The sequence below is a fragment of the Acomys russatus genome, chromosome 8, assembly GCF_903995435.1.
Source record: "Acomys russatus chromosome 8, mAcoRus1.1, whole genome shotgun sequence".
In the NCBI taxonomy this organism is placed as follows: domain Eukaryota; kingdom Metazoa; phylum Chordata; class Mammalia; order Rodentia; family Muridae; genus Acomys; species Acomys russatus.
The window spans coordinates 17,261,187-17,288,804 of record NC_067144.1 but is presented as its reverse complement, the minus strand read 5'-3'; the positions used below and the strand labels follow the sequence as shown (position 1 = coordinate 17,288,804).

The following is a 27,618-nucleotide window of genomic DNA, read 5'->3' as shown; positions in this document are numbered from 1 at the left end:
CATTAGGATGAACCTCTGACTGGTCGTCCAATGCAGAGCGGGCAACCCTGAAACCCTGAAACAGTACCAACAAAAAGTGGGAGCAACAAGTTGTACTGATATATATTTTTGTCCACATATGTACATACACACATACACATATGTAACAATAAAAAGTCAAGAAAAAGAGGACAACTTGAAATTGAAGGGGGGCATGGAAGAGGTTTGAGGGAGAGTAGTTGGGAGGGGCTAGAGGGAAGAAAAAGGGAAAGTGATGTAATTCTATTTCAATTAAAACATACTGGGGGCTGGAGAGATGGCTCAGAGGTTAAGAGTGCTAGCTGTTCTTCCAAAGGTCCTGAGTTCAATTCCCAGCAACCACTTGGTGGCTCACAGCCATCTATAATGAGATCTGGTGCCTTATTCTGGCCTGCAGTGTACATACAGGCAAAGCTCTGTATACCTAATAAATAAATCTTTTTGTTGTTGTTACTTTTTGGGTTTTGTTTTTTGGTCTTTCGAGACAGGGTTTCTCTGTGTCCTGGAACTCTCTTTGTAGACCAGGCTGGCCTCGAACTCACAGAGATCCACCTGCCTCTGCCTCCTGAATGCTGAAACTAAAGGCAGAGCCACCATGCCTGGCTAATCAATAAATCTTAAGAAAAATATTAAAAAAGAAAAATTTCAGTGAAAAATGCCTTAAGTAATCTTCTTTGCTATCAAAGTCTTGATTATTTTATTTACAAAAACCACATCTTCAACATTAAACTCATTTCAAAAGTATTTATTTTGTTTTTAAATATAAATGTAAAATATAAAAAACCCTAAACAATAGTTTTTTAAAAATCTTTAAGAACATAAGAACAATCATCTCAGATTCACAATCAAATTTTTATGAGTAATATTATTTTTTTATTGACAGATTACAATTGTATACATTTATGGAGTACAGGGGGCTTGCTACACTGTGATTGCTGAGCTCGTTAGCATACGCATTATCTTGTTTACCTATTGTCTTTATGGTAGGATATCTGAAATTTACCTTGATAGTTATTTTGAAACACACATCATTACTGCAGTCATCACACCACACAGTAGTGTTCTGAGGGAAAAAACTGTATTGGTCAACTCTGTATACTATACACTTGTCACAGAGAATATAACAGATGCTCAGTAAGAAACAGTGAATGTGCTGGATGGATGTGGTGGCACACGCCTTCAATCCCAGCACTCAGGAGGCAGAGGCAGGTGGATCTCTGAGTTCGAGGCCAATCTGGCCTACAAAGAGTCCAGGACAGCCAGAGCTACATAGAGAAACCTTGTCTGGAAAAACAAAACAAAAATCCTCAAACCAAAACAACAACCCCTACCCCTCAAAGAGTGAATGCATGAAACAAAAATTGTAGGGGCTGGGGAGATGCTCAGCAATTAAGAGCCCTGGCTGTTCTCCCAAGGGCCTTGAATTCAGTTCCTAGTACCATCATGGCAGCTCACCACTGCCGTAACTCCATCCTCTCCTGGCTTCCAAGGGCACTTCATACACATGGTGCAGACACACATCAGGTGGAACACTTATACATATTTAAAAAAATAATAATTTAATTTTTAAAAATTGTGGATTCAAAAAAGTCAGCCTATCCTTTCTCTTTAGAACACCATTTATATAAGGCTACAATATAATTAACTGAAATACTGAAAAGGGCCAAGATACAACTTTGCCTTTTTGTTTGTTTGTTTGTTTGTTTGAAGAAATACTATTTAATCTAGATTGAAAACATGATTTTCTCAGGAGGCTGAAGTAGGAAGATCCTTTGAGCCCAGACTTTGTAAGGAGAAAATGAAGAAGAGAGAGGTATAAAGCAAAGGCCATTCATTTCCAAACAAGCATCAAGGTAAAACACATCAAATCTAACATCTGTATCCCCAAGTTTATTGGAGCAGTGTTGACAATAGCAAAAAGAAAAAGGAAAAACAAAAAGAAAAGAGAGGAAACAACCTACATGTCCACCAGTTAATTAATGTATAAAAACATTTGGTACATATACGACTGCGATACTATTCAGCTATCACTCATCAACAATATGGAGATAGCTGGAGGCCACTATGTTAAGCCACATACAAAGGCAAACAATGCATGGTCTCACTCACAGCTGATCTCATGCAAGCTTATCGGAGAGTGATGGCTACCAGAGGTTAAGAGTGGAGGGAGCCAGGAGGGTGGAGAGGTGCTCAGAAGGCACAAGCTAGACAGACAGAGGATGTTCTGGCGTGCTCCTACAGGCGCTCCTGTAGATGACTACAGACAACAGGAAAGTACAGATGCTCAGGAAGACAGGAGAAAGGGACACGAACTTCTTACCACAAAGATGCTTAAGGTAATAGGTAAGCTCACTCTGAGTTAAACATTACACTATACATACATGCATTAAAATAGTACAGGGTATCCCATAAGTATGTAAATTGCTTTATTTATCAGCTAAACAAATTTAAAGATAAATAAAAATACATAACTGAGTAAACATGTACAAACAAGTGAAAAAAATGAAACCAAAAGCTGAGATAGGTTACAATCATAAAAAAGTTCTTTGGGAATATTTGCCTATGTGACACTGGACCTTAACATCCTTCCTAACTTACAAATGGGTTACTTTAGTTTTGAGACAAGCTCTTACTTACTATGTAGTCCTGGCTGGCTCTGAACTCACAGAGATCTCTCTGCCTCCCAGTGCTGAGGTTACAGGTGTGAGCCAACATGCCTGGCTAAAATGTTAATTTATGGGATCCCTTTTCTACTTTAAAACATCCAAGTAATCATTTTACTCTTCTATTTAGCTTACTGTAAGCCTTGTTTATTTTGGTGCTCATATGGTTCCGCTTCTGACTCCTGGGAACTCCCCTTCAAGTTGGTCCTGAATCTTTCTGACACACCACTTCTTTGTTTTTAATATTTGCTAACATTCTGACACAAGATGTCCCAAGATTATCTCAAAACTTCCTTACTCTGGTTCAGGAATGATCTATTTTCTTACCCTGTGGTGGACAGGGAGGGGTGAAGCTAACAATCCTAAAGGAAATTTCAGAATACAGTAAGACACTGTTGCATTGTGCCACTAAGTTTTGAAGTGTTTAATTAAACAGTAATAGAAAGGCAAACCAGAAATTTATACTCCTGGAAGCAGAGGTCTGGTATAACAAAACCTACAATATTTTGTACTGGCCCTAAAACCATCAAATAGAGGCTTGAATGCTGAAGTGCTACCTAAGGCTGTCCGGTCAAACTACCTGAGGGGCATATAAGCTGCAGCTCTGTGACAGAGGGGTTGGCACATTAAAGGAGCCAGAAATATATGCCGTGAGACCTGTTTCTTAAGAAATATTTTAAAGTAAAAAGAGAACCATCATATAATCAGATATACCACTCCTGTCATAGAGCTAAAGAACCCTATATCCTACCACAGAGATATTTGTACAACTATGTTTACTGATGCTCTATTTCTAACAGCAAATGGAGCTAGCCTACACATCAATCAGTAGAATACAAATGGGACATATACACAGAATGGGAAGTTAGTCAGCTGTAAAGAAAAATGAAATCTTCAGGAAATACATGGACCTGGGAGTATATTAAATGAGGTGGCTTGGGGGCTGGAGAGATGGCTCAGAGGTTAAGAACACTGACTGCTCCTCCAGAGCTCCTGAATTCAATTCCCAGCAGCCACATGGTGGCTTACAACCATCTATAATATGATCTGATGCCCTCTTCTGGCCTGCAGATGTACATGCAGACAGAGTACTGTACACATGATAATAAATAAATAAATCAAACTTAAAAAAAAAAAAAGAGGTGTCTTGGAGCCAGGCATGGTGGCACACGCCCATAATCACAGCACTTGGGAGGCAGAGGCAGGCGGATTGCTGTGAGTTCGAGGCCAGCCTGGTCTACAAAGTGAGCCCAGGACAGCCAAGGCTACACAGAGAAACCCTGTCTCACAAAACCAAAGATCCAAAATCCAAAACCAAAGAAGGAAAAAAAGTGAGGTGGCTCAAACCCAGAAAGAAAGAAGAAGAAGAAGAAAAAAAAAAGGCATGTTCTCCCTCATAGGCAACCTTGCCTATAATGTATATATGTAAAGAGGTATATAAGAGTTGTATTAGGTGATGAGAAAAGACGGAATGAAGGCAAAAGGACACATGACTCATTAAAGAAGCTATAAAGGTATTTTTTTTTTTCTCCTCCCATAGTTACTTCATGGTAAATATGTGGGCTCATCATTCTGTGTATCAAAGTAGCAAGAACCACTCTGCATTTCAAAGACTCCAACATGTGCTATTCCTTTGAGATAGTGATTATAAAAGCTGGGCTTTCTTTTTTATTCTATTGACTTATAGTTCAATAGCAATCAGACATGACTGGTTAGGAATACACTAGTCACATGGACCTACTTAGAAAAAGTGATTTTTAAAAAATTTGTTTTAAGGGAATGGATTTTAAATACAATTATTTTATTAATTTGTGAAAAATTCATACTAGCATACAATGTATTTTTATTATAATCACCCTCCCCCAATCCTGGTGGAGGGATTTTGTATTATCTTGACGTTTTTCCTGGTTTTCTTCTGTTTAAAAAACCATACAAGGCCAGGGACTGGAGAGATGGCTCAGAGGTTAAGAGCACGGAATGCTACTCCAGAGGTCCTGAGTTTAATTCCCAGCAACCACACAGTGGCTCACAACCATCTATAATATGATCTGACACCCTCTTCTGGCCTGCATGTGTACATGCATGCAGAGTACTCTATATATAATAATAATTAAATATTTAAAAAAACTATACAAAGACATTCTATTATAGTGTTATTTTATTTTAGTTTTTTGTTTGTTTGCTTGCTTGCTTGCTTTTGAGACATGGTCTTACTATGTTGCCCTAGAACTTGCTGGGGTTTTTGTTGTTGTTGTTTTTGGATACAGGGTTTCTCTGTGTAACATCCCTGGCTGTCATGGACTTACTTTGCAGACCAGGCTGGTCTCGAACTCACAGAGATCCTTCTGCCTCTGCCTCCTGAGAGCTGGGATTAAAGGCATGTGCCACCACACTTGGCTATTTTAAACTATATTGCTATACATAAAATAAAAATGTGTTTTTAAAATTGTTTAAAAAGAAATAAGTATGTGACAATAAGCTGGGCCTTCAAAGGTTAAGGTCATCCTTTAATTCTTCTTTTATTTTTGAATGCCGCTGATCACATTTTTGCTCACAGGTTGTTTGAAGGAGCATGGCACTTCATCAGTGCCTACCTCACAAGAAGTATTCAATCTTTTCTGTCCCACTCAGCCCAAGCTCTATAGCAGAGGGCGGCCTTGAACTTCTGACCCTCCTGCCACTAGTTCGTGAGAGCTGGAAGTCTATTTTTTTCTCCTTTAGCGGTTTGTGATTTTTAGGAACTAAGAGCTACTTTTCTGAGGACAAGCCTGGAGCCTAAAGAACTGAGGTCCTTTGCAAGACCAGTAAGCACTCTTAACTCTTGAGCCATCTCTCTGGCCTCCAACCTTATTTTTTGAGATAAGGTTTCTCACTGGGATCTGGGGCTCACGGTGAACTAGGTGACTAGGCCTGCTGGCCATTGAGCCCCAGAGATACTCCTGTCTTGGCCTCCCCAGCACTTTGCTGAGATCGCAGCCTGAACCATCACCCTCAGAGTCTTACATTCATTCTAAGGATTGAATGCAAGTCCTCCTGCATGGGTCAGCTGTGATGGCTAATGCTGATTATCAATTTAGTAGGAGTCACCTAGGAGACAAGCCCCTGGGCATGCCTGTGAGGGACTAGCTCACAGGTTAACTGCTGTGGGAAGACCTACCCTAAAAGAGGGCGGCCTGGACTGTATAAAAAAAAGCATTTACAGCTGTCTTGAGACTGAGCAGCTGACCTGTCACCATGACACCTATCCTGATGGACTGTACTCTAGAACTGTCGGCAGAAAGAAATCCTTCCTCCTGTAAGTTGCTTTTGTCGGGCATTTTATTAGAGCAACAGGAAGGCAGCAAGACAAACAGCGAGCACCGTACCAACTGAATTTTCTCCCCAGCTTCAGCTGACACGGCATTTTCTGTCTAGCTGATTTTTTTTTTAAACTTTTCTACTTCAGTTTGAGACTGTGCAGATTATAAGGTACAGAAATAATTTTGACTGCTATAATACTGCTTACTCCAAATAAGATAGCAAAGAAAAGTAGAAAACACATCAAAACCACTAGATTCCAATTTCAATCTTGTAAAGGAAAATAACTGCACGTATCTCAGTAGTTTTCTAACATTTAGCTTAAGTTATTGTCTATTCTCGGAGAAGTCTATAATTTTGTCTGTTTTCTTTCTTTTTGCAATTTTATCCTTTGATGCAATCACCCTTCTTGGCCCATCCTAAGTTGCTTGAAGCAACATTCTTTTTGCACAGACTAGTATCTGCTTTTCATATTGAAGGTGCCTGAGATCACTCTGTCTTCTTATCAGATCGAATGGCTCTCCTTTACCCCATTTTACTCATGCTCATGAACAATACCAGAACACTACTACGGTAATATCTGACAAAAAAGGAACTACTTAGGTGGTAAATTAAAGTGACTTGACTAATCAATCCAAGTACTTTCAATGCAAACTTAGGTTCTCTATGCCCATAGAGATCAGCTTCAACTCATTCAGTAGTACAGAGTTTAGACTTTTAGCTATCCTTTAAGAGCAAGCTGCTTAAAGCACTAGGAACTAGGAATTAAGGGACAAATTCCAAGCCTCTCATTTGAGACTGCTTTTAGCACCAATGTCTCTTTCTAGTCAGGCAGCTATGAGTTGCTCAGCTCATAGTGTACTCATTTCTATTTTATTCATAGAGGCTAACCTAAGTCCCAGGGATACTTAACTGTGGGGACCCACTCTCTCACAGTAATACTGAACTTTGAGCTCTTGAGTCCTGACAACCTTGTCCACTAATATTCACATTAACAGTCAATATTAATATCAATAACAGTAAGAGTCAAAAAGTATAAACAACCCAAATTTGTGAGTAGATGAATGGGAAAACAAAATGTGCTGCATGTGTGCAACAGAGTACTTTTCAGCCTCTAAAAAGAAAATAAAACAAAAAAGTCTGGGTCTTGCTAAATAGCCCTGGCTAGCCTGGAACTTGAAAGGAATGCAATTCTGATTCATGGTACATCACAGATGAACCTATTAGACAAAACTAAGTAAAACAGGCCAAACAACAAAGGATGGATACTGCAGGGCTCTGTCCACACGGGCCCCTGAGAAGAGTCAAAGCCAGGGTCACAGAGACATTTGGAAGAACTGGGGCAGGAGGGGGGAAGGGAATCAGAGCATTTGTCTGATGGATAAACTTGTTTTGTTTAGGATGATGAAAATTCTGGGCATAGACACAGAGGTGACGACTTGCATAACAATGTATACTTAAAATTAGTGGATGAACCCAGCTTGGTAGCCCTCAGCACTCAGAGAGGCAGAGGCAGGCAGAGCTCTGTGAGGTCAGCCTGGTCTACAAAGCAAGTCCAGGACAGCCAAGCTACAGAGAACTCTGTCTTAAAAAACAAAAAAGAACAACAGAAAGCTACTTAATAATAGTAAATTCAGCATGCATAATTCATAACAATAAAAATATCAAATGTGTCAGATTCAAAGTAGAAATGTAATGTCTCTTTTTAGTAACAATAAAAATCTTAATGATTAGTTTAAAAATAATTATTTTATGCTTCAGCAATAAAATGAGTAACGCATTACAAAAACTCAAAGCTGAACTTTAATCTCAAAATTTTGTCTGTGAAACAGAAACTGACACTTGCTCCTTCCTAATCCCACTTCTCTTTACCAGGGAAAATATATTTTAATATTTTCTTCAATCCAGCTATATAATTGCGACAGTAAGGTTTACTTCTCTGACTCTCAGTAAGCAAGCCAGGAAAATCCAGGCTCATTCCAGTCCAAACACAATGTTTTCAGCAGAATGGTATTTAGTGAGAAATGCTAGCACTCAAAAGTCTTGTGTTCCTTAATAACTGCTTCAGGCCATCCCACACAGTGACATCATCCCTACCAAATAAAGCCCATTATGCAACTGCCACATACCGTATCATCACTTTCTATGTGGACAGTCACTACTGTGGAAGTAAGAGAGCCTGAGATTAGGACAAACAATCTCAATATGAGGTATTTTTTTCAACACTGAGCAACAATAGAAACAGTGAATATAAACTATAAAAACTTCTAACACACACACACAGTTCAATAATAAATAAACTAAAAACCAAAATTCTTAGGACGGCCAAATACTTAAGTGCCATATCAAAGTAATATGACCACTTAATAAAGCACAGCACTGCCCATGCTGTTCCCAGCCTAATATCAAACACGAGGAACACACAGTCGCCTTGTCGATGAAGATAACCTGATGATGGATGACTGTCATACTTTTGATATTTCCTCTTTAAGTTTGCCACACTGTAGAACTACTCTATGCATACATATTTCATTTTTGTTTTTAAGCACTATGCTATTCCTATGAAATTTTTGAGGTAGAAAGCAATATTTTTACTTAGCTATTAATATTATTAAGCCAGAAAAGTTGAAAAACAAAACAGTATTTTCTAAAGCATTTCACTTAAGTCACGACATTTATATTACATGTAGATTATTTTTAAATTTGTTTTTAATTATCACCAAAGGTATAAATTTCTGATTTTAAACGTTAGTGACTTTTGCTTCTAGGACAGGAATACTTTTCCTTATTCCTTCTGATTAATAAACCTAAGAATCTGAGATGTTACACATAAGACACATACTCTAGAGGACTCTAGAAGGTTCAAAGGCCAGGGCCTCAGGGCTCCAGAGACAGTGACAGCAAGTCCCCTGGGTTTTGTTTGCTTGTGCTGCTTTGTTCTGTACCTATATTCCAGACATGGAGCTCAAGGCGCCAAGCTGCCACCCCAGAAACACCAAGCCACAGTGATAAGGGAAAGAAAACAAAGTGGTCAGGGAGCTGCTCAACCACTGTGAAAACGCTTCAGTGAGCAATCACAACTCTGAACACTAGAAAACCAGAATGCCTCATCAAATAAACGGAAATTGTCCGAAAGAAACAAGACTTAAAGAACACACACACACACACACACACACACACACACACACACACACGGAATGGAAACTAGAACTGAAAAGTAAAGTAACTGAAACAAGCACACCCAATGGGTGGGTCAGCGGCAGGATGGAGGGTATGGAAGAAAGCCAGGGAGATGGGTCAGTGGAGAGGAGTCTTGCTGTTCTTGTAGAAGAGCTAAGGCCGCTTCCCAGTAGCCACGTCAAGTGGCTTACAATTACCTGTAACTTTAGCCCCAGAGGGATGGCAGGCTTGCAGCCTCCAGGAGCACCTGGACTCGTGTGCACAGATACACACACAATTAAAGATAAAATAAATCTAAGAAAAAAGCAAAGAAATATAGAACACTAGAAAGTCTCCACTCAGAATAGAAAAAAATGAACAGAGAAAAAAGAGTTGCAAAAAACTAAGACTCCTTGTGTCATCAGAGTTCTGTGAGAGCAGGAGGATGGGCCTGGAAAAGCCACTGACCAAAAGGTTCCTCAGTTTCAAAGTAATAAACTTAAGAGACTCAAGGCACTGAGCAAACCCCAAATAATTTTAAAAAGAAGAAAATGGCATTAAGGTACGTCATAGCAAGCTGGGCAATGGTGGCACATGTCTTTAATCCCAGTTCTCAGGAAGCAGAGACAAGAGGATCTCTGTGAGTTCAAGGCCAGCCTGGTTTACAGAGTGACTTCCAGGCCAGCCAGGGCTGATGCACAGAGAACCTCCCCTGCCAAAAAGATACATCCTATCTAAAACTTCTGAAAGGTGAAGATAAAGAAAAAACTCTTGTAAACAATGAGAAAGAACAGAAATGTCAGTTAATACCACACTGTGATCCATGAAGGACAGAGAAAGTGAAACATCTTTGAGATGCTGAAAGAAAACAGCTGCTCACCCAGAATTGTATCTTAAAAAACAAAACAAAACAAAACAAACAAACAAAAACCTTCCAGAATGGAAAGGGAAATCAAAGCATCTTCAAATGACGACAAGCTAAGTGAACCTGTGGTCATCAGAGCTAATATAAAAGGATGGCTAAAAGCAGTTCTGTAAACAGAAAGGAAGCAATGCAAGAACAAACCGTAAAACAGTAAGAAAGAACAGTTTATCAGCTTGTCAGGGCTGCTATAATAAACACCACACACTGTGGTTTCAACAAACGAACTCTAGTTTCTCTTGGCTCTACCTTTAAAAGCCAGGAATGGAGGCACACAGCACTCAGGAGGGGAGGCAGGAGGAAAGAGTTCAAGGTCATCCTCTAAGTAGCAGCAAGTTGGAGACCAGCCCCATGAAACTGTCTCAAAACCAAGCAGGACAGGGGTGCAGTACAGCTGGTAGAGTGCTAGCCTAACATGCACAAAGCTCTATTATCCCAACACTGGAGGCAAAGGCAGAGGGACCAGAGTTGAGGGAAACACTCAAACTACACAGCAGGCCCAAAGCCAGACTGACCTGTAGGAAACTGTCTGTAAAAAAGGCAGGGTGAGGACATCAATTCTAAGTTTTTGGATTTTTGTTTTGTTGTCATACTACTAATTTTTTCAGAGTTCCTTTCTGTTATATATTACTCCATCCTCGGTGTCAGATGTTCTTCAAATATAGACTGTTTCAGTCCAGCATATGTCACCCAAACCAAACTTTGAGCCCAGGATAGTTCTCTGAGATAAATTGAGTTGTAGTTCTTAGTTTTATTTTTCATTTCTCTAGATATGTTTCCTTATATCGTTTTTTCATAACCCAGTTTTGGAAAAATGCACCATAACTATATCAGCCCACATACATTTTTCAGCAACCCACTCACTGGATATGTGGAAAGCATAGCTGTGAGAAGAAATAAGGCTGTTTTCAAGCATGATTGATTTCCTGAGAGAATGGACACAAACTAATAACGTCCAAAAGCAGGAGATTGACCAGCTGGGTACATAAGCACATGCCCACAGTGACAGTAACTTATAATCATGGAAATACTGCTGCAAGCATGAAGTTACCATGAGATAGTTACTTCAATTAATAGGGAGCCTAAAAGTAACTAACATAAAGATGTTCTCACAGTGAGATGACAGTTGGTAAAGGCACTTATCACAAAACTAGAGGACCTCCGTTCAATCCCCAGGGCCCACATGGTAGAAGAGAATGGAGCCTACAAACACACACACACACACACACACACACGCGCGCGCGCGCGCGCCTCACCCCCACCTCCTCAAAAAATAAACGTTAAAAAAAATTAATAGAAAACCCTTAAAATAACAACAAAACAAGGTAAAATAAGAAGTATCATTTAGGAAGGAATTAAATTATGCAATAAGAAAAATAAATGTTTTCAACAAAGCACAGAGCAAGTGCCTAAGATATACTAGGGCCTGGGTTCTAGCAATATAAAAAAGAAAGAAAAGGTAGGAGGCGGAGGCAGGAGGATGGCAACGAGTTTGAGGCCACCCTGGATTCCTTGGTGAATTGCAAGACAACCAGGGCACACAGCAAGACTCTATTTCAAAAAACAAAACAAAACAAAAACAAAAAACACAAACCCAAAGAAAAAACAAGAAAGTGCCAGGCACATATAAATAACAGCACCTTTGTAACTTTGTTCCATATGGCTGTAATCTCAAACTGTAAAACCTCTTTATCAGGCAGACAGACACTGCATAGATGGGAATGTTATTTGAGAAGGTTAATGTTATTCAAAGTCAAACTTAAATTTCTTTGAACTCAAGGTCAATGCAAAAAATATTCCTATCCTATATATAATTTTTAAATGTATAGCCAAAAGTTGTGGTGTAAGTCTTTTAATTCCAACAGTGGGGAAGCAGAAACAGGAGGATCACAAGTTCAAGGCCAGTGTGAGCTATATGACAAGTTTCCTACCAGTATGGGACACACAATAAGACTGAGACACTTCTTAAGAACCTACAAATAAGATGCAGGGTGTGGCAATACACCCATGAAGCCCAGTGCCTGAGAGGATCAAGAGTTCAAAGCTGGTCTAAGCTACAAGAGACCCAGTTTCTTTCTTTCTTTCTTTTCTTTTCTTTTGGTTTTTTGAGACAGGGTTGTTCTGTGTATCCCTAGCTGTCCTAGACTCACTGTGTAGACCAGGCTGGCCTCGAACTCATAGTGATCCACCTGCCTCTGCCTCCTGAGTGATCCAGTTTCAAGAATAATAATGATGATGCCAAAAATCAAGTATGCACCTCCATTAACCTAGTCAAGACCAGGGTACTAACCAATAAGATACTGTAATGCTGTCAACCTGACCAGATTGAGAGATGCCTAGAAAAACTGATAACGCATATCAAGGTGGTATCTGTCAGGCTATTTGCATGTGAATCAGCAAATTACAGGAGACCCATTAATGTCAACTGCACTGTCCAATGGGATGGGAGCTTGGGAAGAACATATTATAGAAGACAGAATAAGCCACCTTGGTAGACAAGTTCAATTTTTCTTGAGAGGGTCCAAACTTTTGCTGCTGCCATTGCTTTGAGAGGGGCCATCAAACTCCAGCTTCTTTAGCTGTTGAACTAGACTGACACCAGTGTCTCCCTAGGATGCTCCTCTTATGCTGAGGTGTCTTGCTTCTTAGATTGAGCAGCTACTGCCTTCCTTGCTCTCAAGCTTGCAGATAGCCATGGTGGGAGTCTCCAACCTGTGTTAAGCCAGTGTAATAAATCCCCTATATAATTACATATGCATTCAACTAGTCCCCTTGCCTAGCACAGATCCTATCATTAAATCATCTTTCTTCACTGAGGCTCTTACTAAATATGACTTAAGATGTGTAGAGATTATAGGTTAGGACCTATGTTATGCTTCTATGCTACAGTGTCACCAGGCTGGATTTCCCTTCAGCTCTTGAGGCAGGGTGGTTTGGATATGGTTTGCGTGTGTTTGCCATAGGTCCACGTGTTGGAAAGCTGGTCCCTAGAGTGGCACTAGAGGACCCTGGTTAGCTCCTCTCCGAGTGAGATATTGTAAAAGTGCAGTACTAGTCCTTCTCTGCTCTCTGTTGTCCTGTCTTGTCATGTGACCTCTTCTGCATGTGTAATGCCATCAGCATAAGGCCCTGATTAGAGCTAAGCAGAAATAGGTAACACTCTCAGACTCTCAGAATTGTGAGTTAAATAAATCTTTTCTTTATACATTACTCTTCCTGAAATATTTTATTGCAGCAACGAAAAATGGACTAATAAAAAAAGGTTAAAAGAATTATATTGGCAAGAGATGGGGGCCTGCTTTTTGAGTCTTTGTCACATTCCCTATCCTAATTTTCCTGTTCCCAAAATTTGTACTCCTTTTCTTTGTTTTAGATGGGGCCTTACATAGCCACGGCTGGCCTTTGAGCTTGCTAGACAGGTAAGGAGAACCTTGAACTGATCCTCCTCCTTCCACTGAGTACTACGGGATTGCAGGCTTATACCACCACATCCAGTGCCCACCGTGTGTGTGTGTGTGTGTGTGTGTGTGTGTGTGTGTGAGAGAGAGAGAGAGAGAGAGAGAGAGAGAGACCTCTTAACCATAAATAATGCTTTTCATAAAATATTCTCGTATTATGACGACAACTCTATCTCGTATGCCTATCCTGCTCCTATAGACATCTATAAACAAGCACACCTGTAATGGCCCCTATGCATGTGTCACCGCCTACATCATTTGGCAGGCCTACTTCCCCACAGTGCTCCTGAAAAACACAGACGATGTAGGCCAAGAGTAGAGCCCTTTCTAAGTCTATCCTTAAAGAGCTCGGTTCCTGTTAGCGAACAAAAGGACGAGAAGTTTCGGAGCCTAATTTTATGCCACCTCACACGGCACTAATGCCGGACAGAACGGCAGTAAGAACAACTTTAATCATTTCATGAGGAAAAGCAGCAGACTTTCAAAGTCATGAAAAAAAACTATCCTACATTATTTTAAATTATTAAATTATTTAAAATTTAGAACAATAAAGCCTTAGGAATTCTTTCTCAAGAGATCGTTCTTGGGCTACAGAGATGGCTCAGAGGTTAAGAGGTTAAGACTGCACTTCCAGAGGTCCTGAGTTCAATTTGCAGCAACCACACGGTGGCTCACAACCATCTTTAATGTGATCTGATGCCCTCTTCTGGACTGCAGGTGTACAGGCAGGAAGAGCACTGTATACATAATAATAAATTTTTTTTTTTTTAAAGAGAGAGATGGTTCTTGTCCATTCCTGTCCATCTTCTGTACCTCAGACCATTAGAATGCTTGTCTCACAAGCAGCTTTAAAACACTCTAGCCCCAGTCTGAACCAGACTACAGGTCACCTGCTAGGGCTACATATTGCTTTAAAACTGCCATGGGTGATTTTATGCACTCAACTCTGAGAACCAACAGGCTACAGGGTTTCACTTGATAATGAAGTGGCCATGAGCTAACAGCAGCAGCTCACAGCTGTGAGCCTGCTGACACTGTGAACCCAGGACAGCCTGGACTACAGCCTGAGATAAGCTAAATGAAAAGAGACTAAGCTAATTAGCTAATTAAACTGGCCAGAATCTGCAAGTTTATTACATAGAAAGAAGAAAAGAAACAACATGCTTATAATCTTAGTACTTAGGAGGAGGAAGGAAGATCATAAATTTAAAGACATCTAAGGCTACATTAAGAGTTTAGGGTCAGCCTGGGGTATACAATACCCCATCTCCAAAACCCAAAATCACCATGTTATTGGGATTCTATTAAACTAAGTAAAACTTGTGCAATTATCAAATTATATACCAGTTAAACATAGAAACCCAACATTTTTTTGGTAAGGACCTTACAATTTTGTCAGACTTGTAAGCTGTTATATTGCTACTGGTTTTATTTGTGGTACTAATTGTCTGTGACATCAATTAAAGAAAGTCTGAGTGCCTGTCTGTTTTACAAAGGGGTGTATTAGTATCTTTAAGGATGTTTTGATCAAATTCTACACACACACACACACACACACACACAGAGAGAGAGAGAGAGAGAGATAAAGGGGGGGGGGGGCAAGCCATCATTATTTCCAGAGCAAAGAATCACCTCATTTTCTCATCCACCAATTTGTTTTTTAAGGAATGGATATATTTCCTAGGAAAATACAACTCATCAAATAGGAATCATAAAGAAACAGATTTTAAACAGATGAATAGAGAATGACTCAGTAACAAAAAGTCTCTCATCAAATAAAAGCCTGAGGACCTAATGATCTCACTACATTAAAGTACACTGTCCAGGCTAAGGAGATGGCTCAGCAGTCAAGAGCAGTGACTGCTTGTTCTTCCAGAAGACAGGTACCTCACTACTACCTTACCAGCTCCAGGGGTCCCAATATCTCTGAACGCCACAGGCACCTGCACTCACATGCGCATATGGCCCCTATACAAGTAAAAGCAATAAAAATAAATCTTTAAAGAATATTGATCTGGGAGCTGGAGAGATGGCTCAGAGGTTAAGATTACTATCTGATCTTCCAAAGGTCATGAGTTCGATTCCCAGCAACCACATGGTGGCTCACAACCATCTACAATGAGATCTGGTGTCCTCTTCTGGTGGGCAGACACACATGGGGGCAGAATACTGTATAAATAATATACAAATCTTTAAAAAACAACAACAAAGAATATTGATCTGTCAGGCGTGGTGTCTTTAATCAGCACTTGGGAAGTAGATGTGGGACTAGACTGGTCTTCATATAGAGTTCAAGGCTAGCCAAGGCTATGTAGTGCCACCCTGTCTGAAAGAGTAAAAACCAAACCAAAACCAAAACAATCTTTCTCAAACTCTTTCCACAGACTGAAGATGAATGAATAGTTCTTAGCTCCTTTTATCAAGTCAGGACTACTTTACTTTTACAAAGCCATATAAAGAAGGCACAAGAAAACAGAAGCACAGGATAATTACCCTGAACGATATAAATATAAATGCACCAAACCCTTAGCAAAACACTAACAAACTGAATTAAACAACACACTAAGATGATCACATGATCAAGTGAGATTTACACCTAGAATTCAGGAACCATTCAAATACCTTGAATTTAACCAAGGAAAAAGCTGTGCACCAAAGCCTGTACGATACCAATGAGAGAAACTGAAGGAGGAACACAGGATGCTCACGGTTTAGAAGAATTATTACTATTATTAAAATGTCCATAATCACTTATAGGTGCTCTTAGATTCAAGGAAAGCCCTGGTAAAATGACATTTTTTTCTTCTTTTTTCAATGTGACACTTTTCACAGAAACAATCCCAAAATTAGTTGGACATGGTGGTACTTGTATGTAGTCTCAACTAATGAAGAGGCAGAGGGCTTCCTGATCCTAGCCTCGGCAAGATAGTTAGGCTCCATCTTCATAAACAAAACCAAACAACGCTCCCCCCCCCCCCGCCCCACCTCCAGGCTCCATCCCTACCACCAAAAAGACAGCCCTAAAATGTTTATGTGACCACAAAGACTGGAGCCAAAGCAATCCCCGGCAAAAAGAGCAAAGTTAGAGTTGCCATACTGACTGACCCCAAAGCCTGCCAGGCTGCAGTATTCAAAACAGAGTGGCAACAGCATGAAAACACGCGTGCAGTGGGAGAGAACAGAGTCCAGAAATAAACCCACACGCATTTGGGCAAAAGACTCTGAGGACACCACCAAGAACCACAATGGGGAAAGAGCAGCCCTTTAGTGAGCAGTCTATCCACCTGCAGAAGATTAAATCAGGTGCAGAGATGACTCAGCCGTTGAGAGCACTGGTTGGTCTTGCAGAGAATCAGAATTGAGTTCCCAGCATCCACTTGGCAGCTCACAAGCATCTGTCACTCTAGTTTCAGCAGATTAGATGAGCTCTTCAGACCACCGTGGGCACCCATGGTGCACACACATACACACAGGCAGAACATGCATACAACTAAAATAATATCAGAAAGTGAAATTGTACTCTCACCATGTTAAAAAAAAAAACAAACACCTCAAAATGGTATTAAAAACCTAAATGTTTACACAGAGAAACCCTGTCTCAAAAAACCAAAACCAACCAACCAAACCACCAAATAAACAAAAAACTAAATGTAAGATCTGAAACTATAAAACTACTAGAACAAAACAGGGGGAAGGTGGTTGCAGCTTCCCACCACTTCACACCTTTAACCCCAGCAGAGGGTGGATCTCTGTAAACTGGGAGTCCAGCCTGGCCTACAGAATGAGTTCCAGGACAACCAGGGTTAGACAGCAAGACCCTATCTCAAAAGAACAAAACAACAACAAACCCCAAAAGATTTTTTTTTTTTAAACAAAAAACACAGAAGGACTCCAAGACTTTTGTCTTGAGAATGTTTTTGTAAATGACCCTAACAGAAAAGGCTGAGTAAGCAAATGGTCCCAAATGCATACAGAACTCAAACAACTCCAGGCAAAAAAAAAAAAAAGGGGGGGGGGGAGGTGGTGGCTGGAGAGAGAGGTTAAGAGCATGGATTACTCTCTTCCAAGGGTCATGAGTTCAATTCCCAGCAACCACATGGTGGCTTACAACCATCTATAATGTGATCTGATGACTCTCTTCTGGTGTAAAGGTGTACATGCAGGCAGAGCACTTGAATACGTAATAATAATAAATAAACAAATCTTAAAAAAAAAAAAAAAAAAAAAAAAGACCTGCTTAAGAATAGACAAAGAGCCAGGCGATGATGGCTCACACCTTTAATCCCAGCACTCAGGAGGCAGAGGCAAAGCGGATCGCTGTGAGTTCGAGGCCAGCCTGGTCTACAAAGCAAGTCCAGGATGGCCATGATAACATAGAGAAATCCTGTCTTGAAAAATCAAAATTAAAAAAATAAAAATCTTCCACTTCCACCAGCAGTGCATGAGTTTCTCCACTTGCTGCATTCTTTGTGGTATATGGTATTATCAGCTCTCTTAGTGACCTCAGTGCGGTTGCATTTTCCATCTCCTTGCCTACTGAGGAAGTTGAACACTTTCACATATTTATTGGACATTTGGAATTCCTCTTTGGTAAAGTATCAGCTCAAGGGCTTCCTCAGTGTTCTTATGGGTTCTCTTTTTATTTGCAAAATTCATATATATATATATTCTACGTACCATCTGTATTTATTGGAAATAAGCCTTCTTTTCACATTGTGGCTTCTCTTTATGATGTGCAAACCGTTCACTAAAATGTTTTGTTTTGTTTTGTTTTGCTTTCTGTGTTTTGTTTTGTTTTGTTTTCCCAGACAGGGTTTCTCTGTGTAGCCTTGGTTGGTCTGGACTCTCTTTGTAGACCAGGCTGGCCTCAAACTCACAGAGATCTGCCTGCCTCTGCCTCCCGAGTGCTGGGATTAAAGGTGTGCAACACCACGCCCAGCTAAAATATGTTTTTTGTAAAAAACACTGTTAGCAATAGCTTTTGAAGGATTAAGATTAAACATATAGTAAGAAAATAGCATACATATATATACAAAGTTTCATGTATCTCAGGCTGGCCTCAAACTTGCCATGTAACCAAGAGTAACTTTGAACTTCCACTTCTCCTGCCTCTACTTCCTGAGTGCCAGGATTACAGACTAGTACAGCCACATTCGTTTTATGCCGTGCTGAGGACTAAACCAAGGGCCTCATACAAACATTTTAACAACTGAACTACAGCAGCTTGGAAAGAAGTTTAAGAAATCATTTTACATACTTGCTTAAGACTCCCTTCAAATAGAATAATCTAAACTTTAGAAGACCAAAGCAAGCTGAAAATGAGTAGGAAGGGCGGCGATGGCACTTGATGCCAGATGGCCAGAGAGCCACCTCTAGAGACCACACAGTGGAAGGAAGAGACCGGACTCCCACAGGCTGTCCTCATCTCCACAGGCCTGCCCTGGAAGGCACACAAGAAATACATGTGTTTGTTTGCTTTTTGAGACAGAGTTTCTCTGTATAGCCTTAGCTGTCCTAGACTCACTTTGTAGACCAGGCCGGCCTCAAACTCACAGCAATCCGCCTGCCTCTGCCTCCTGAGTGCTGGGATTAAAGGTATGCACCACACCGCCAGGCCAGGCTACCTGTAAAGATTTTAGTAAATAAGAAAATACCATAATTTTTAGGCCCAGTTTATGATTCTAAAATAAGTAGCATAACATTTAATGCCACTGGCTTCCCTGGAAATTAAAAATAATTTCCTTCGCATGAATTATCACACTTACTAAACTTTTTTCCTTAAGCACAAATTACTGCCTCATAAATGAACTAAGAAGGATATCTGATGCTATATAACTTAAGAGCCTTAGTTTTTATAACACTACCTCCCAAAGAAATATATGTAAAAAAAAAAAATCAGAACTTAAGAAATCTTGGCTGGGGAAATGTCCTGGGGGTTCAGGGTCTGCCCCCTTCATGTGGGAAACTGCCAAGGACTGCGGCTTTGGGCCATGGATAGGAACGGCCCTGCAGTACCAGGCAGCCTGCCCTACGCAGAACACGCATGTCTACAGCAGTTGCTATTGTGAAGAAAACATTTGTAAGCTCCATGAATACATCAAAACTCATGACCAGTGTCCCTTGGAAGAATGTTATGCTGTCATCATATCAAATGACAGGAAGATGGTACCTATTTGGAAACAGCAGGCAAGACCTGGGAACGGACCTGTGATCTGGGATTATCATGTTGTTCTGCCTCATTTATGATCTTAATACTATTTTGCCATTTCCCTGCCCTTTCGACACTTACATAGAAGATGCCCTTAAGTCTGATGGTGAAATTCAGAGTGGTCCCTGCTGATTGCTACTTGAAGAACTTTGCTTCTGACCAGTCGGTCGGTCTCACATGAGAGATTCCAGTGGGAACGGGAGAGAGCCTCCCCCAGTGTAGCCCTGCATTGAAACTGTAGAGTCCACAATGAACCTGAGTGACTTCATCAGCTGGACCCTGAAGTAGGATGGGGAGCCATCTACACAGTCTGCATTTGTCCAGGGGTCAGCAGTAAAAGCACTGAGCCTGACGCTAGCTCCTGTGGGGCGGGAGGGAGCCATCCTTCCATTTAATAGAGCAGCGTGGTGCAGGCAGCTTAGAGATATGTTTTCATTAGATTTGATTGGAAACATTAATGAAAACAATAGAAGTGAATGAATAAACCCTCCTTCCTTTTAGCTTGGGGATCTACCCCAGAGTTCTGTCTCCAAGCCTAAATCAGTTAGTCCTCAGCCTCAGACGTTGACACATAAGTAAAAGAAAAGCTTTCCTATTGATATGCCACACACGGTATATGGCTGCTAAGATAGTCCCGTGGCTTACTTGTTTGGACATACGATGACCTAGGCCAGCGACTGCTTTGTTAACCTAGAAGTGTGGACTTGGAGCCAGCTCCTTCTGTCTGCCCTCCCCGCTTCCTGTGCAGCTAGATTCTATACTCCTCGGACACAGGCTTGTGGCCCGAGGCTCTAAGAATCCATTGCCCGTTAGAGGTCCCTGTGAAATGTTCCTAGAGACAGCTCTGCTGCTTGGAAAAGGACACTGTTGTGAGCTGAATCAGCTGTAAGTATTAGTCTTTGTGGACTACAATATTTAAAAAGTTGCAGATATCTTGTCTGAGTGTTAGTTGGCCCACTATATTCACAGTTTTAAATAAAACGGACTTGAAATTAAAAAAGAAAACAAGAAATCTTGGCTGAATGCTGCTGGCATTCTTTTAGTCTCTACACTGACGCTGTGGTCACCATCCTACCATTTACCCTTCCTGTATCAAAAGTCATCCCAATGTAGAAAAGCCTGGATTTACCCCTGAAACTCCAGCTTAAACCTTATTTTTAAGGCGCTTTCAGCCTCCATATTTCCAACACCACCACAGCCGTTGTCTCACTTTATAAGCAAATGTGTGCACAAGTATTTGTGTGTGTGGTTAAGTAGCAGTCTTACCTCCCATGTCCCCTCCCACTGTGTCAGTACAGTACACAGCGTGGGTTTGGGGGGGCAGGAAAGAAAGGAAGAAACATGAGGATGAGTCTTTATTAGAGCCAAAGTCTTCAGCTTTCCCACTGTGTGCGTGTGTGCACACGCGTGCACACAGACCTCTCTGTTTACATGCTTGTGAGTATTTTATAACTGAGTTCAGCTTTGCTGTCACCATCCCTTTGCCTCTGTTCTCACCTAAGCCTTTACTTCACAGCTCTGTCACACAGCTGGCTTACTATTTTTATGGATATAATAAAACTGGTAAAGTATGACTTATAATATAAACAATAGATACAAATTTCAATTCCATTCATTATGCCTCAATATCACTGTGAAATATACTTTTCTCTAATGATGAAAAGGTTGCCGGCAATGGTGGCACATTGAAAAGCACAGTTCTAGAAGAATTTATGAATATACACATATCATGATTCACACACACACACACACACACACACACACACACACACTATTTCCACTTATGACCTGGCACGCTAGTACATATTTCCAAGACTTATAAAACCATCATTTTGTGGGTTACAAATTATATTCTTGACAAATTAAATGGCATTTTAGCTGTTTCCATTCTCCTTCTTTTTTTGTTGTTCTTTCTTAGTCAGGGTTTTTCTGTGTAGCCCTGGCTATCCTAGAACTTGCCTTGTAGACCAGCCTGTCCTGGAACACAGAGATCTACCCACCTCTGCCTCCCTGATGGCATGCTCTACCACCTAGATCCCTTCTTCTTGCATAGGAATAAATATTCGCTTCTCACAGTCTCACTCCTCATGACTTTGATGAGACTGCATTATGTTGGTACCCTGCTACATCTCCATTTGTTTGTTTTTCATGTGTGCACTCGAATTCTTCCCTTCCCATCTGGTCCTCAACCATGTGTTTTTCCCCAATTTTGAGGCCTTGGTTTCTTGTTTTCTGTCTTTCATTCAAAAGATATTTCTTACCATTTCAACTCTAACTCGTGTTTGCTGTCTGTGAAACACTACCTATCCGGTCACCTCACTGCGCAGTCTGAAGCACATCACTTAAATGGGAAGGCTTCTCTTCTATGAGGTAACTCAGATGGGACTGCAGCTCCTGCAAGCTTCAGAATCCTATGAGCTCTGGAACAGGCCTAGTTAATGAAGTTGTTTGCTTTTTTCTCAGGCTGATTTTTCCTGCTTTTCCAAAGGCCAGCAAAGACTCACTTGTCTATTCTGGGGGGAAGAGCCTCACTGTCTGAACTTTCCCTGACATTTCCTTGAATGGATGCTGTAGCCGACTTTACTCTAGAGCTCCAGGTTTGTAGTTCTTCTGGCTGTATATCACTAACCAGGGTGTTACCAGTCACAATACCAAAATTCTTAAGCTTCAAACTTGTATGGCTCAGTGACCAGAAACACAAGCTTTAGAATAACACGTGTATGACGACTCCTGAGACAGGGTCTCACTATCTAGCCCTGACTCCCCGAACAGCTCAGGCTGTCTCAACTGCTCAATCCTCCTGCCTCAGCTTCTTAGAAGCTAGGATAAGCATACACCAACAAGCCTGGCTATATGTGACTTTGAATCCTAGTTCGGTTGCTTTCTGGCTATGAAGTCCTGACCACATTATAGCATCTGCTGATGTGTGGAGTGAGATAAAAATAAATTAGTACTTACAACTCACATAATTGTTCTGTGCTTACGATGTACCTTAGCACAATTCCGGGGTTATGGGAAAGCTTGCTGCAGTTTGCATTTAAAAAGTCTAAGGGTAGAGAGCTTGCTTGGTCCTGGCCTATAATGCTACTGGGAAATGGTGGAACCATTAGGAAGTTGGGTCACTGGAGTTTTGTCCTTGCAGAGGATGCAGGGAGCCCAGCTCCTTCCTGGTTCTCTGTTTTCCACACCATCAAAAAATTGGCACACCTCTGCTTTTGGTAATTTGGTAAAGTGACCAGGGACTAAAGCTTTTGAAGCCACGAGCCAAATAGCCTTTTCCTCCTCCTTTAAAAAAAATGTGTGTATGTGAGGGGGTGGGGGAATATGTGCACATGAGTGCGTGTACCTTAGGAGGCCAGAGGTTTCAGACCTGGAGCTGGAATTCCAGGCAGTTTTGACCTGCCTGATGTATGTGCTGGGAGCCAAACCCAGCCCTCTGCAACAGCACCAGTTCTGCTTCTGCCTAAGCTGATTACCACCTTGCTTTTGCTACAGTAACACAGACAAGGACAGGCTTATGTCAAGCCCTACTACTAGCAATAGGATTAGCTTTCTGGTCCTCCAGCATCAACAGCTCAGCTATCTTTATTATTAAAATAAATCCAAGCAGCATTTTTACACTTTTGATTCCCATGATATGTTTTTCATGCTCTCATATATTATTTTTTCTACAGCCACCAAGCCATATTTCTAGATTAAAAAAACATTTTTTTTGGTCTTCCTTTTTTAGATATTTACTTATTATGTATATTGTGCTCTGCCCGTGTGTATGCCTGCAGGCCAGGAGAGGGCATCATATCACACTATAGATGGTTGTGAGCCACCACACAGTTGCTAGGAATTGAACTCATGACTACTCTGAAGAGTAGTCAGTGCTCTGAGCCATCTCTCCTCTCCAGCCCCACTACTAGAGTTATAAACACTCACAAAGCTTCCCGTTTTTACCCTTCCTATAACATCCTGCAAATTCCCAATACATAAAAGTTTTGCTCTCAACTATTTCAAATACCCTCAAACTCTTTCCAGGTGTCTCTTGGACCTATAACGTTAAAGTCCCTTCACCAATAAATGTTGGATGATTGTTGACCTCTAAATCTATGCTTGGTCTCTCTTCCTCACATGTGGAAGGCAGTTCTTACACTCTCTTGGCCAATCATCCATTCTACCAAATTGTCCTCATTACAGTAAGAGCAGTTTCAATCTCTCTCAGGTCTTTCTTTCTTCTTTCCTTTCTTTCTGGAGACAGGGTTTCTCTATGTAGCCTTGGCTATCTTGGACACAGTTTGTAGACCAGGCTGGCCTTGAACTCATAGAGATCCACCTACTTCTGCCTCCTGTGCTGGAATTACAGGCGTGTGCCGCCACCACCCGGCGGAAAGCTGCTGCTTTCTACCACAGACATTTCATACTTAATGAAAGAATAACCTATAAGCCAACTTTGCTACAATTTTACATGGTTTTAATTTTCTATAGTATCCATTCTAAGCAAAATATTTTAACTATTCTAAGTCTGAATTCAGGCTACAGAGATGGTTCAGTTGCTAAGCATGCATACTGCTCTTGCAGAGGACCTGAACTCCAGCTCCAGGGGAACTGGTCCCCCTTTTGACCAGTCTCCTTAGCACCTGCATTCAAATAAACATACCCACACTACACACACACACACACACACACACACACACACAAATTTAAGGAGTACTGAAGTCTGGATTCATCAAGTACCTGCAAACAAATTAGAATGAGTTTTGGAGTTATGTCAAACAGGGCTCCAATCCCAAAGAACATCCTCTTCCTCTGTCATCTGGTTACAGGTCTTTGAGCACATTATTAAGCATCTCTAAGCTTTGCTTTCACTACCTGCAGCAAGAAGGAAAACGGTGCCTCACTGCACACAGAGCATCTGCTTGATACAGTAGTATCTCTGAGTTACTTTTCCTATGAAAGTGGGTATAATCATATTTAATCCATATGTTGTTTTTAACAAGGCAGTACTTCTAAACATCTACAGATGAATACAAAATAATGAACACTCAATAAATTATGTCACTGGCATTAGATTGCCTGTTTAAAGCTATTTTTGTTCTAATTACTGAGTGCTGCTGAAGTTAGAAATGAATCTGGTCTAGCAGGTTATAAAATACTTTGTGATCTTTTTAATCTCTCTTTTAGAAATATTTTTGACCAGATAAAATGTCAATCAACAACAGGAAACCTTTGATTTAATATAGTAACATTAAAATATGTAAAAAACCAGAGCTCAAAAAGGAAAACTGTTTTGAGAGCAAATACTATTCTTCATAAATGTCAAGTTTTGTCAATAAAGCTTTTATTTCTTGATAGCTCAAACTTTTGCTCCTGCAATTACTTAAGAACAGATAAGATGATAAACTAGATAGACTCCTATAATCGTCTTTTTCCTTACCTTCAGGCTTAGGTGGCAATAGAAATGACTCACCTCAATCTGAAACTCACCTGCCAATCAGCCCTCTCCTGAGCAGAACCAAGAAGGCAAGGAGGGGCAGAACGACAAGTTCACAAGATGCCACCAACACACATAAAACTCAAAGAACTGTTGATGCTCAGATTAGCAAGTGTGACTTTGGTACCATCCAGTCAGAGGATGCAAATATTCAAAAACTGCCTCCCCAAAGTAAGCTTCAGTAAGCAGAGGAAAAGTTTATTTGGCAATAATAGTTTCTAGGGGGTAATTTAACATCTTTGCTTTCAATTAAAAAAATATTTAATACAGTTGACCCTCTCTCTCTCGCGTGTGTGTGTGTGTGTGTGTGTGTGTGTGTGTGTGTGTGTGTGTAAGGCAGAAGACAACTTCAATAGTCAGTTCTCTCCTTCCACTATGTGGGTTCTGGGGATCAAACTGGTTGTCTCGACAGCAAGTGCCTTTTCACCCACTGAGCCATATCACCAGCCCAATTCTATTTATTTTTTCAACATGAGTGATTACACGTAATAATGACCAATCTTTGATGACAAAAGCTTAAGAAAGTGTTAGCTTTAAGATTTTAAAATTAAGCAGAATGAAAGTGACACAATATATGGCACATTCACTAACTACATAAACACAAAATATTTAAGAAACTTTGTAAGGGACCACTTCCTTTACATTTTGTGTAAAGTAAAAGGACCCAATTCTTAATCTACTCCCTGAGGAAATTATATTTTAAACACAAGAGGCACACATTATAGAATGTTGAATACCTCAGTCACATACATTGTTTCCCACAACTAAGGAAACCAAATAATACTTAATTCCAATTCTCTTTCCTGTCTTAAACAATATAAGGCGCAGCAATGTTTTTAAAGGGAAAAGCAAATATAGATGTGGTAGACAATTATCTTACTAAGTTTTTCTTTTCATGTTTTCTTGGGAGTAGAAGATGAAAGTAACGAACACCTGAAAATGGGCTATTTTTACAAGCACTTTTCGGAAAGTCAACAGACCGAGGCGGGGAAATAAGTTGTTACAGCGTTGTAGTCTACATTACACACGTACTCGCACACACTGGGGAAAACACTAGCAGGGCCGTGGGGTCCTTTGACAATGCAGCAAGCACCCAGAGTCACCGGTACTATGATGGAAGAACTTGCCCGCCACACTCCCCAACTCTTTAACCAAGTCAAGTTGGCATCCCAAATCCGAAGGGTCTGCAGACACCGGGGTGAGGTAAAAGTCTACAGGGGTCACCGACAGCGGGATTTCTAAGAGTGACTCAAGAAACATCACCCCTCAGTCGCCTCTGGCCGGCTTCAGAGATGCTGTTGCTCGCCGCCGCACCCCAGGCTCGGGGTCCGGCCAGGCCGGGAGGATGCTAGGTCCCGCCCGCCGTCTCCGTTACCCCGGGAGCCTCGGGCCGGCCGCCACACACACCCCAGCCGACGAGCCCGTCCCCACCCGACAGGTCCCGGGTGGCAGGGATGCCCGCGCCCCGCTCACCCGCCCGGGTAGTGTCCGTCAGGTCATGGTTGGCCGCTCCCCGGGGAAACTCCCTCAGTTTCCGGCCGCTCAGGCTCAGCACCCCGGTGGCCGCCGCCTCCTCCAGGGCTCGGTCGACTGAGCGGCTCCACGAGCCCGGGCCAGGACCAGGGCCTACCCCAGGGCTCGGCCCACAGTTGGCGCCGGAGAGGTTTGCCCCGGACGCCACTGGGCCAGAATACTCCGCAGCCGCTGCCACAGCCACCAAGCCCGCGGCCGCCATTTCCCAGCCGACAACTCCCCGGCCCGGCTCTGCGCATGCGCCAACCGAACCGCTGGGTGGGCGGGGAAAGGGGCTCGTGGACCCGGGACTGCTCTCCCGGAGGCGCTGGGCTCAGCTGGGAGCCTGCCCCGCCCACACCGAGGTTTTCCAGGGAAGCAAAGGGGACGCCTCAGAGCCGCAGCAGCCCTGAGCTCCCTAAAAGGACACTACGGAAACCATCTTCAACAGCGGTCCAACCCTGTCTTCCTCCCTCACTGGTGGATTACATTAAGGAGCAAAGATTCTTAGCACTGTTGTTGCCAGAGACGGACAGTTAAGAGGGGACTCCCTGGGATATACCCGAAATTCTCTCTCCACTTGTCTGTCACCTTACCTCCAGATGATCTAAATTGAGATTTCTTGTATATACTATTAATTCTTGAGGGGGGAAATAGTGTGTGTGCAGATTTGGCTACAAAGTCTCCAATTTTTGTTGACATTGTTACGTTTTAGGTTCTCCTTTTTATGAAAGAGCTCTTAATGAAACCAAGCATCTATATAGTAGGCGTGTTTGCATGAATTTTATCACTGATTAGAGCAGAATCAAGTGTTTAAGTCTAACATCTAAATCTGATATAAATATAGGAATTAAATTTAGAACCAAAAGACCAAAACTGAAAACATTCAAGTAATGGAAAAG

At 41.4% G+C, this 27,618-nt stretch overlaps 1 protein-coding gene and 1 pseudogene across 7 annotated transcripts in view; one reads left to right on the top strand and one right to left on the bottom strand.

Moving 5' to 3' along the window:
• Lrch3 (leucine rich repeats and calponin homology domain containing 3) overlaps window positions 1–26,981 on the bottom strand; it is a 110,016-nt gene extending 83,035 nt beyond the window's left edge. For all 7 annotated transcript variants that reach the window (XM_051149807.1, XM_051149811.1, XM_051149809.1 and 4 more), the window contains exon 1: window positions 26,678–26,981. In XM_051149807.1, the coding sequence (XP_051005764.1) occupies window positions 26,678–26,939 (262 nt within the window). In that variant the 5' untranslated portion in view covers window positions 26,940–26,981. The remainder of the gene's footprint in view (window positions 1–26,677) is intronic.
• Window positions 19,473–20,120, top strand: LOC127193201 (protein N-terminal glutamine amidohydrolase-like; annotated as a pseudogene).
• Window positions 26,982–27,618: the final 637 nt, after the last annotated feature.